Below are 12,913 nucleotides of genomic sequence, written 5' to 3' on the forward strand. Positions count from 1 at the left end.
AGGTAAACTGCTCCTGAAAGATTTAATCTTAACACCAAACTAAATCCTTTGTCTGGTGCGCCCCCCAGAGTTGTACTTTGTTTTCTCCAAGGATATTACAGAGAGGTATTGGCACAGGCATGGCCCAATGACACTGTCTTATCTTTTAATTTTTTTTTTCTGGAAGAATCCAGGAATATGTATACATAGAATTAAAGACAGTATCTGCACATGTATAGAACGCATTTTTTATTCTCTTAACCTTCTAAAGTGAAGGGTTCTGTTTGCCAGCTAGACCTTACAATAAATGAAAACCCATCCTTTGGGTTTGTGTTTGGACTATCCATACAGTCATTAAAGGCACGTCACGGGGAGAAGGCACGTGGCTGGCCATATTTCCTTTTTGTTCCTTTCTTCTGGAACATTCTCTAATTGGCCGTGAATCAGGATGGAAACCTGGGTAGGCTTGCAATAGAGTCACTCACTGCCCCCGAGTATTTTTTCCATAGGCAGTGTCATGAGTCTCTCGATGACAACAACGTCCCCACACCCACACCTCTGCTGTCGTTTCACCTGTGTCCCCCCCAGCGGCATTTGGCTTTTGACGTGGTTCTGAGCCCGCAGATAAGGCCGGCCGCGCTCGCGGATTCCCCGGGACACGGCTCTGGGCGCCGCGGCCCCTCCTCGCAGTGGTTTCTCCTGCAGCTCCCCTGGGCGCGGCGGCCGGTAGTGCAGCCCGCGCAGCGCGCTGCGCCCTCTCCTCTGGGTGGCCCCAGCGCTCGGGCTGACACTCATCCCGCCCGGGAAGGGGAGGCGTGAGGACGCTGGTGCGGAACTGGCCGCTCTCCCGCAGCGCAGCGCCGTCCTGCTCAGTGCCCGGGGCCGGGCAGACAAAAGAGGCCGCCAGCGCAGAAAGGCACCGGCGGCGACAGCAGCCGTGTGATGGCCGGGCGGGGAGGCTGGGCGCTGCTGGCGCTGTGCGGGGCGCTGGCCGCCTGCGGGTGGCTGCTGGGCGCCGAAGCCCAGGATCCCGGGGCGTCGGCGGCGGGCATGAGGCGGCGCCGGCGGCTGCAGCAAGAGGACGGCATCTCCTTCGAGTACCACCGCTACCCGGAGCTGCGCGAGGCGCTGGTGTCCGTGTGGCTGCAGTGCACCGCCATCAGCAGGATCTACACGGTGGGGCGCAGCTTCGAGGGCCGGGAGCTGCTGGTCATCGAGCTGTCGGACAACCCCGGTGTCCACGAGCCTGGTAAGGGTGCGCCCCTGCCTGGGGACGTCCCAGAGAGCCGCAGAGGGTTGGACTGGTGGCTGTGGGAGGAAGGGGGAAAGGTGGGCCCAGGGCTGCCAGGGGGAAATGGCATCTCGGGTGGGAGATGGGAAGTGCGGGGAGGGATGGAGATGGGGATGAACCCGACCTAGAGCGCTGTGGTTTGCCGGGTCCCAACCTCTGCGGTCCTCCTGCCCTCCCCCATCCCTCAGGCCACCTTTTGGTGAGCTTAGGCCAGCGCGGCTGGAGGGGTGGAGGTAGGAGCACGCAGCAAGCAAATCTGCGGCCCGCCACCCCAGCGGGCACTGTCTCCGCTGTATCAAAGACCAGAGGAAATAACGGAATCCTCGGGAAGAAGGTTGACCTTCCTTGCAGATGAGAGTTGAAAGCTAAGATGCAGAAGGCAGGGACTTAGAGGAAAGAGGAAGAGTCATTTATGATTTGTTTCCTAATTTCCAGAGGGCCAGCTCATTGGATCCAGAGGGCCAGCTCATTGGATCCTGCGGGCTCTGCATAACCGTCTCTACCTGTACATGTGTATTACTAGGTACACGAGCACGGTGGGAGCTCAGGGAGCTTTGAGGATATTGACAATATTGGGTGGTGGTGTATGCAGACATACAGGTCCTCTTCCAAGGGGGGCAAGAGGCATCTGAGAGGCATTGGGATGTTGAAACTGGACAGAACCTTTTTGAGGTTCTGCTTGGGCCACCTGAGGTGAGTGGTTTGTGACTAGGTTTTTATTTCAACTGCTGTGCCATCTTCTGCATCTTTCTCCTGAGTACGTGAAGGCACATTTTCATTTGTGTTAAATGTGATTCATTTTAAAGAGGTATTAAAAAAAAACTGTGTTCCGGGATTTTTTTCATTATGTTTCTCCTCTTCGGAAATGCAATAACTCTTCAGACCTGGTCTTCTGATAGTAAAAGTACTGTTAAGGTAATCGGGGCTAATTTTTCAAGGAGATTATATGAAAGCTAATGTTAACTTTCGTTGTCTTGTTTCAAGTTTAGAAGTAAAATCATAAAGTGGTATCATTGTGAGAATGTGATATGCTTTTGAAAATGAAAACAGTAATTCTTTTGCTTGAAAATCTGGAATGTATAGTCCGTCAAGATTTCCCAATCTGTCTTTCAGTTTGTAAGCTCCACGAGGCAGAGGCTGTCTCTAGCACCTAGTCCAGATTCTGTACACAGCAGGCGTTCAGTACACATTATGAAAAGAGAAAATAAGTTAGTCATTTGCTGAATAACACAATGTTTTAAAATAGAATGTTTTATTCCTCATAAACACAAAAAACACATATGTAATTTATTTTATGAAGGCAAACTCAAAAATGCTTTGTACATTATGTGCTTTATAATTTCTTGTTAAATGAAGTGAACTTTAAGTTAATGGTATTACTTAATAATAGAATACAAAATGTCTATCCATTGTATTTTTCAACGTAGAAATAAAGTATTATGAACACGAAATAACCACAAGGGTGATTTCTCCCTCTACCACCTTTTAAGAGGAGGTAAGTAAGTTAGAAATCTTCAGGGAACTAGTGTTAAAGAACAAAATTCAACTTGAGTTCATTTCAAAGATCTTATTGGCTTTGTTCACTGATTCATGAATCAGGCAGCATCCAATCAGGTAGACAGAAAGGAGCTCTGAGGAGCTGTACAAAATGAGAGGCTTTTATAGGCAGAAGGGAACAGGAACAAGGAAATTATGTTAGGCAAAAAAGTGGGTTGGTTATTGCAAGGTTGCTCTCCTTTAGGGGATACCAAGGGACTAACAGGCATATCACCTAACTAGTGCTGGTCAGGCGATTCCTGATTGACTGGTTCAAGATGCCATTGCTGGAAGAGCCAAAACCGTAATTAAGTCTCGGGTTAGTGATGTGCGGCTTAGCAAAAGTGATTTCATTTTGGGCCTGTTTATTGTTTTTAACAGTAGTAAGTGGAGAGGTCTGACCAGTATATAAATTTGGTAGTACTTGTATGAATTAACTTCTTAAAGAAGTTTTGGGTAAAGGAAAGAGTTCACCATTCTTAAATGACCTTCAAATTCCTTTTAGATGGAAATATTTTAAGAAATGAAAAAGGAATATCCGTAGTTATTCTGAAGTAGAAATAGATGCTTTCAGTGTTTTTTGCTTACCTGCACACTCTAGGTGGGTCAAATTCTATAGGCTGTGCAGTGATACACAAGATAGTCTTTCTTCTTGGGGGAGAAGGGAATCGGGAGTTTGAAGGATAGTGTAAAAAGTACTTAGGGCTGCAAGAATGGTGCAAGAGGATTGGAGAAAGGAGACCAGAGACATTAGATCAGGGGGAATTTGGTTATTGAGAAATGGATGACAAGAAGGCAGGGAATATATTTACAGAATACCGAATATTGAAATTTACGACTTCCAGTGTAGCTCATATAAGATGTATGTTTTAACAGAGCCCCTGCTTTTGAAAGAGGGCACCTGTCTTAACTATTTTCACATTTTAAGTCCTGTTTTTTCTTTGAAATAACATTTCTGATTAAGCTAGTAGGAAATAGTATTTGGAGTAATAAAATTCCTTTGCTTGACTAAAACCTTGATGATGCTGTCCATATTCATTTTATCTTCTAGCAAGATAGAGGTATCAAGTTTGTTAGTTTACTTTATCTAAATTCTTTTTCTGATTAAAAAAAATATAGCTAATGTGTAAGGATTTAGTTACCATTATAGATAAACTCCCTAAACAAACAAACAAACAAACAAACAAACAAAAAACACCCACATACGAGTATACACACAAAGCCTTTCCCTGTGGTAGAACAAGAGAGTGAAAGGTTTACTTGGTTAGAGCAGAAAATTATGGACAGAAGGTTTTTGCTGATACCACCAGCTCTCTTCCTGAGCAGAAAGAAGTAATCATCATACTTGTTTGGTACCAGGCTGTGGGCTGAACTTGAACTTATCTCCTGAAAACGTTCATTCTCTCAGATATTCTACATTTGAATTCATCAAAAGGGAAAGAAAATCTCATTTTTGAATTGATCAGCGAGGCTTATCCGTACTCATTCAGTCATAACACCATGGGAATCAGCTTGATTCTTGACCAGCTGAATATTGGGTCTCAGTTATCATTTTGTATCACTTCAGAGGCCTGCAAAGATCTTTTGGAGGAGGGTTGTGGATATCAGCCATTTTCAGAACTGTGAGTAGTATGACACCTATCTCATCTCTTCCCATATCATGAATCTGGATCCCGGATGTGGAGCTTGGATAAAGACTAGGCTAACATTGACTCTGTGCTTAAACTGGCCTCTTGGCTGATTTTAGGTGCCCAGGGGAGTTCCCATTAGTAGATATGAAACCTGCCAAGCCAGATCATGTTCCCCATTTTTCTTTGTTTGTTTATGTTTTATATTTAAAAAATATTTCTACACATAGGGACTCGTGCTTAAATCCAAACATATGCTCTCCTAGTCATACATCCCGATCGTTGCAGTACTCATTTAAAAAAAACAAAACAAAAAAAACACCCCACCTTTTTTCGTTTATGTCAAAGCAATGGAATCTGTATTCCCAGACTACTCTTCCTAGAGTTAGACATGAGTTAAGATTAGTTTGTTTAAAACACTAATTCTTTTACATGTAGTTCAAGATTGCTCTTGGGGAGTAAATCTGATTTATAACTAAAATGCTATCTTAGAAACATTCTTTAGAGCATAGAGTTTTCTCTCTCAAAGACTGGAATGTTATTTTGGACCTATTCCTCCCAAAATCTGTTAAAATTTAAAGTGTATGAATGCCAATATGTATTTGCCAAATATTGTGATGGAACATTTAATGCTGGCAAAATTTCTCTATAACAAACAAAAAAAGAAATGGGGATTTTGCTTATTATGTATGACCTCTTTTCATACCAGATTAGTATGTATTAGTGGAAAATGATTATAACTGAGTAACACCTTATAATAGGTGGTTATAGATGTTAGATTCTGGAGAAGGCTCTAGATGTACCATATATGCTCAAGAATTATTTTTATTTATTTATTTTTTTTAAGAGTATTTTTAGACCCGAAGGAGTCAGTGCAGCTCTTGCCAGCAATAATGTACGTGATTGACAGATGACTGGCTAATGGAAGAGAGGAAATTGGGCTGGGCCCTAACATTATATCCTATGCTAAAACAAAATAGGCATCTTTCTATGGAAGGGATTTGAAAGAAGGGCAAAGGAATCATCTGGTAGCATCTTCTGTTTTGGTACAGCATAGGGGTCAAATCCCCACCTTTATAGTCACTTCTTTTGGGAAAGACATTTTTGACAAATGCAAAAATAGTCCCTGTACGGGATGACACATAACCCAGCTTTTTCCTGAGTGTAGTCAATGGAACATGAGTTCAGCTTGGTTAGATAAGTCAGATAAACAAAGATAAACAGGTTTGTATGCGGCAAGACTTAGCTGCCAATATATGTTTCAGGTCTCCAGGGTAGATGTGCACTGTATGGTATTTTCCTACCTTCTTTCATCATGGAAACTTTTTTTTCAAGAAGCTTATCTTGGAACTACTGTTAACACTAGTTTGAGAAACACAGCATTAGACCATTATCTTTCATTATCATATTACGAAGGATTAATTTGGTAATTCTTTAGCAGAGAGGCTCATACAGGGAGTTCCTCAGGGGTGGCATGCATGCGTTTTCCATTTTTGCCCGTAAACTGCTAGCCTAGTGATTTATGTAGAGGAGGCTCTTAAGATCTGCTTACTGAATTCAGAACATGATTCTGAGGCAACAGGCATAGGTCAGATAATTTTGATTGGAGAGATTAAAGTAACGAATGCAATCCAATTCTTTTATTATTGAGCAGTTTCATGTTCTTAACTTCTGTTTACCGTATTTCCCCGAAAATAAGACCTAGCCAGACCATCAGCTCTAATGCGTCTTTTGGGGAAAAAATTAATATAAGACCCTATATTATATTATATTATATTATATTATACTATACTATATTATATTATAATTATATTATATTTATTATAGATCCAGTCTTATGTTATAGTAAAATAAGACCGGGTCTTATATTAATTTTTGTTCCAAAAGACGCCTTAGAGGGTGGTCTGGCTAGGTCTTATTTTGGGGGAAACACAGTACCTCTTTTTCTTTTTTATAAAATAGGAATACTTTAAAAACTTATACCTCAAAGGGTGGCTGTGAGGCCAAAGTAGTATAGTTTATAGAAAATAATTTAATGAAGTTGCTTGCATGTAGTTATGAAGATGGGCTAATTTATTAAATTTCTCCACTTTTAGTCGGTCTGGAAAATGTGCTCCATTGGCCTACGTTCATTTGGAGTAGGCTTCCTTGGCTGCGTCATCGCCTGAGACCTGCCGAGTGCTTACCTGTTAGGATTTTTTTTTTTAGTTTTAGGTGTACAAAACAATGTGATAGTTAGACATCTACACCCCTCACAAAGTGATAACCCCCCCAACATTCTACTCCCCCTGTGACACTGTATATATAAATTTAATTGTAGTTGACATTTCATACTATTCAGCTTCAGCTTCAGGTGTACAGTGCAGTGGTCAGGCATCTACACAGTCTGTAAAGTGGTCTCCCTAATAAAACAAGTGCCCATCTGACACCCTAGAAAATCTTTACAACATTACTGATTATATTCCCCAAACTGTCTTTCATATCCCCATGGCAATATTGTGACTACTAATTTGTGCTTTCTAATCCCCTCACCTTCTCCCCCATCCCCACACCTCTCCCATCTAGTAACCATCAGTTTTTTCTCTATATTTCTGAGTGTATTTCTGTTTAGTTTGCTTATTTATTCTGTTCTTTAGATTCCACATCTAAGTGAGATCATATGGTATTTGTCTTTCTCCGTCTGACTTATTTCACTTACATAATATTCTCTAGGTCCGTCCATGTCGTTGCAAATGGTAAGATTTCATTCTTTTTTATGGCCGAGGAATACTCCATTGTGTAAATGTACCGCAGATGGTTTTGCACAAGCACCCCCCCCACATATCCCTGAAGGACTTTTCCCCTCTCATCACTGTTTCCTTGTTCACAAAGGTTTACCCTCTATTGATTTTTAAAATGTGGGCCATCCCTGGTTTCCTTCTGTTTGACATCTTATTTTGTTTTATTCAATGGGAACGTTGAAAGTGTTCATCATTATTTGAGAATGTCTTTTGGTTGTTTCTTCAGGTTACTAAATAAATCTAGGGCAATTCCAACATTTACTTTGGCAAACTAACTTATTTTCCTAAACAATGGATCATGAAACTACTCAGATACTGGCTAATTTATTCTTTTATTGGCTCAATGTGAATGAATGATGTTTGAAACCTTCTTTGTCATCCTCCCTAATTTTCTTACCCACACTGGGATCCTTTGTGTTTCCATAGGTCTTTGGACATAACAGTTTACAGTATATGCTTTGATGTCAGGGGACCTGAGTTCAAATACTGTCTCTTCCCATTTTTAACTATGTGCTGTTGGGCAAGTCACTTCTAAATCCCAAATTCGTCATTTAGGAAATGACAATAATGTGGTGATTAAACGAGGTAGTAAATATAAAGTTCTTAATTCAACATGTGTCAACAACTATTCTGACCTCTATTATGGCGTTTTCTATTGTTAGTCTAAGTGTTCCCACTGTAGATTGTGAGCTTCTTGTGGTCAACGACTGTATTGTGTTCATTTCTTTATTTCAAATGTCTATAGTGCTTAGGACATAGTGGCCACTCAGTGAATGTTTGTGGAATAAATAAAAGTTCTCAAACTGGCAAAACTGTGCATCATAAAACAAAACCACTTTGAAGGCCACCGTTGACTTTATGCAGGCTAGAAGCATGACAACACGAATGGATAGAAAGGGTGCTTCTTTTTCATATGTACTTATATTAATGTGATGTATCCATTTCGCATAATGGAGAGACCCACTGACCACACATCTTTTCGAGATTCTGTGATGCACGTGCTATGTTTGCTGACTGTTGGAACTGCACTAGTATGAGGCTCGTTTCACTTTGCCTCTTTCCTCTTGAGACATTTGAGAAAGTTAAACTGCTTTCTAAGTGTGAAATAAAAGTTCTAAAGGTAATCAGTAGAAGTTGACTGAGCAAAATTTTTGACCTGTTAAAAACCTGCATGAGCCCTTAGTGTTGCATTCTAAGAGCTGTGTGCTGTTTTGAACATGGAGGTCTTGCATCTCCAGGTTTTAATTTTCCCTTCCGTTGTGAAACAGTATTCAAGTCAAGCACTGGAAAGTGCCATTATAAGAGGAGGTTTATCTGAAAGGTAGTTGATGGGTCAAAGCGAGCTCAAATTTGAAGCATGTTTTAAGATTGCTCTTTCCTTCCCATTTCATTAATTACTGGAATTGCTGCCAGCCTTTTGCTCTGTGAATGTTTCTCTTTCTTTTAAAATTCAGGATATGGTGTTTTGTAAGTACTCCAGCAGCCAGCTCTTTCTAACAAAATGCAGCCTCAGAGAAGAGCCTGTTTGTGTTACCAGTAACTTTTATTATTTTAAAATGATTTACCTACATCTTCAACTGTCCCCAGTGCATCATCTTTGAAGAATAAGGTGGCTTATGTAAATATTACAGGGTTGAGTCTTAAAAAGAAATGAGCTAATTATGATAATAAATCCTGGAACAACTTTCTACTGCCAGTAAACATTTTGGTTGTTTTTTTTTTTTTAGAAATCTGTTTGCTGTAAAACCACTTCTGAGAATGATAGTTCTATAATAATAATGAAACCACACTCTGGTTCGTATGCCTGATGCTTTGTAAGGCCAAAACTCAAAACGTCAGAGTTTGGAGTAAGGAAAACTATATTGACCTAGAAGGCACCAACCAAGAAGGTGGGAGACTTAGCAGTGCCTCAGATTCATCTTGATTTCTGGACTAGATTAAGGATTTTTAAGCAGTTAGGGGGAACAGGTATGCCGAAGCGCTGTTGGGGCTAGTTTGAATCGGACGACCTTGGAACTTGGCCATTTATGGTAAGGGGCCTCAGCACTGGATCTTCTAGACAACGGACTGTTCTCTTCTGAAAGGGTTCCTGTGTTCAGGTTCTGGTTATGTCCCTGTCCTTTGGTTCCCTGTGTGTGTGTGTTTGTGTAGGGGTGAGACTTTGGTTCCTCGTGCAGCTGGAAGTTGCTTTTCTCCCTAGGCTTCCCCTGCATGATTTACGGTTTTGGTCTGTTGTCTCTGAGCAGCACCTCCATATTTTCTTAAACAGGATAGGACCAGTTTGAGCTGGTTCTGTTGTTATAATAATAATAATACCCCTTATTTTTAAGACATTTGATTTCCAACAAAAGCTGGTTATTTAAAAAATGGATGTAGACCATTTATTTTTAGAATGAAACTAAATATAGTCTTTACCAGGCTGCTAAAAAATCCCTGGTTATCCTGTGGGTATGCGTGTTAAAGTAATTGGGAAAAACAATTATCTCATCTATTTGCACATCCAGGCAGCTACTCATATGTTCAGGTCCCAAAGTAAGGCTGTCTGACTGGACCTACCCAATTACTCTTCCCACATACGCTAAAGTATTTCAAACCAGAAAATCTTTCCTTAATCTGCAGCGGGCTATTCACTGCCATTGCGTAATGTTTTTTTTCCACAAGAAATATTTTTTTTCTAGATCTTGGTTCAACAACTTGCACAAACCATAATTGTACTCATGAGTTCAGGATAGTAAAACTTCAATATAAAGGTTGGACTGTCACCTCCCTGAGCAATGGCCTGGATATCTTTTTCTTTTCCTTTTTATAGCCAACAGGAAATTTTTGCAACTTTTTCTCATGACCATGACAAAAAATTACTGTGTGGCATTCCAAGCTAAAATCAACTTTCCAATATGAAAAGAAAATGGAGGCTTTTGTCAGTATAGCTAAACCTTTCGATTTAATTTACAGTATATTTAATGAACCTCCACTATGTGTATCTGTTTTGCTTTGTCTGCCACTCGCCCCTTTAGGCAGAGCCTTTGCATATCTTGAAATGTGTTATTTCATTTCTTGCCTTGGATTCACTCTTTCACCCATGTTGAGCTAGATTTGCATATACTATATGACCAGTGGGTACACCCCTTATTCTGCAAAATGTGTGCTGCATGTATGTGTAGGTGCAAGGGTTGAAGGGTTCCTTATACTATTTTTGATGTAGCAAACATAAAGACAATATCTGTAGGGGAAACTACTGGGAATGTTAGACATTTGCACAATAAAATGTGATTATTGTCTTTTTTTGGGTTTTAGGTGTGGTGTTGGACATCTGATTTTAAAGCACAACAGTCGTATTGAAATAGTTTCATTTGTTTCAAGTTGTGGCAGTGTTCCGCACAGATTTTTTAAGTTTATTGGAGGAAACTGGTCTTATTCATTGTGGGAACTCAGTAAACGTGAAGCCAGATTCTCCACATAATCAGCATGATGGGAATTAATTTAAAGAACTTTTGGAAACTGTACTAATGCTACAAAATCAAAAGGACCTTTATAATGCTTACACTGTGAGAAATATGCTTGTTAAATGCATTTCTCAAGAGGCAAATTTAGTTTTTGAAAAATGCTAAAGCGATACAAAATGTAGACACATAATGCTTATGTGAATATTATGTAGATGTTGTAGTGAATATATTATATATAGATAAATAGACTAAAATGCTATATAGACATATAGGTTTTGTCTAAGCCTTGATGATGGCAAGATAATCATGAGTGGAGCAGTCATTTTAAATTATTTTAAATTTCAAGTTGGTGTAAATATTTATAGATTTCACTTGCATCTATAAAATAGCCTTCAATTCTTTTGTTTTTTTTACTTCTATCCATAGTTATTATCAGGAATTGAAGAGTTTTCTTTTTTGTCTAAGTGGCTTATTCTTTTTAAAAAATCATTTCTCAACAAGCTTTTTCTTTCAGGAAGTTTTCTTGGGCTATTATTACCCTCTCTATTCAGATATTCTACCAGGGTTTTGAATAGTTGGCCAAATTTGCCTTTACTTTCATGTAAATATCCTAAGGTATACACTCTGAGCTAGGTTTGGAAGACCTAATGGATTAATGTGGCCCCATATTTTCTTGTCCTCGTCCCTCTTTGGCATTTCTTCTCTTCCGTGGATGTTAAAATAAGAGTGGTCATGTGAACATCAATTGGAAGACTTTTGCCTCATAATGCTGGGCCATAAACTCACAGGGATTTGTATAGGTTCATTTACTGCCAACCATTTATTCCATAGTTCTCCAATTCTTTATGAACAATTTCCAGTTTGGTCCTAAATTAACAGCTTTTTCATACCTAGCACAGGCAGGAATTGGATAATATTGATCATTATGGGCACTTAAGATGCAGGAAGAGTCTGACTATTGTTGAAAAGAAGTGTTTAAAAGAAAATTTAGAAATGTAAATTTTCTTGTTTTTTTTCCTTTAAAGATTTTATCACAATGATCTTAATTCCCTATAAAATGCACATAAATTGCTCTTATTTATGCATTAGAAAAATCTTAATGAATATATTAAGAATAGTTGTACTATTAAAAAGACTGGTAACTTGAGGAGTTTATTTATAAGAGAGGTATTTTAAAGACGTTTAAAACATTTTTAACGTCTATAGTATAGTTGGTATTTTTAAAGAGGTTTTTTTGGAGGTGTGGGAAAAACAAGCTGAGTCTTAAAACAGGCACATTTTGGTTAAGTCTGTACTGCCTTTGTTTATCAAATGTAGACAGCTTCTTACCAGCTACATAAAAGAGCCTTACTTCCTGGCTTTGATGTCCTTAGCTGATGTCCTTAAATGATGTCTCCATTTCATTTATGACAAAAATCAGAGTTGTAAAATGAGGCTTCAAAATGTAATTGTAAATTCAATTACAAGTTAATAGTTTAAAACATTGCTTGTGCTGAAGTTTTCCTTCTCTCTAGAGGACCACCCATCTTGCTAATTTCTGAATTTCTTTGTCAAACATACTTAAACAGTTAGAAGGCCATGGTGACTTATAACCATATACATATTACATTTTATAAAGTTATTTGAACGTAAATGTTATTAAAATGTGACTAAAATAATAAGTGAACAATTCTAAACATCTAATGACAATCATAATTTCCGTTAAATTTAGAACACATTTTTATAATATCAGTGCTTAATTTTCACAGTGGCCACATTTTAAAGTGATGTGTCCTCCCATTTTGTAAAGGGAGATTTCCTAACTTCTCTGTCATCTCCTGGAACCAGGACAGCGACTGCATATTTCAGTGTGGACTCTTTGGTGTATGTTGGGTCCATAGTAGGTTCTCAATGTGTTGCTCAAAGTGATGAATGAATGAACACTTCAGAATGACTAGCATACATATTAAACATAGTTATACACACTTTGCTAAACCATTTACTGTGGGCGTGTAAGTACACCCACACTCCACTGCAGGGCCAATAGTTATGTCCGTGTACAATTCTGCCTTCTCTGTGAGCTTGACGAGAGGGAACCATCTCCACCAGTCTCGTTAGGGCATCGCCGCAGTGCCTGGCATGTGTATTTGGTCACAAACTGGATCTGATGTTAACGTTCTGCCCTATATCCTGGTCCTTTCTACATAGAGGATAGGCTTTGCATTGCCTCTCGATCTGCTTCTTAGTTAGATGCAGGCCCTTGTTATATGCTGAGCC

General features: G+C 39.5%; 1 protein-coding gene across 1 annotated transcript in view; it reads left to right on the forward strand.

Annotated features, from left to right (window-relative positions):
• Window positions 1-388: 388 nt before the first annotated feature.
• Window positions 389-12,913, forward strand: part of CPE (carboxypeptidase E) — a 93,966-nt gene continuing 81,441 nt past the window's right edge. Inside the window, exon 1 of the mRNA XM_081075801.1 lies at window positions 389-1,228. Within this exon, the coding sequence (XP_080931927.1) occupies window positions 922-1,228 (307 nt within the window). The 5' untranslated portion in view covers window positions 389-921. The remainder of the gene's footprint in view (window positions 1,229-12,913) is intronic.

Source organism: Rhinolophus hipposideros, assembly GCF_964194185.1.
Source record: "Rhinolophus hipposideros genome assembly, chromosome: 16".
NCBI lineage: Eukaryota > Metazoa > Chordata > Mammalia > Chiroptera > Rhinolophidae > Rhinolophus > Rhinolophus hipposideros.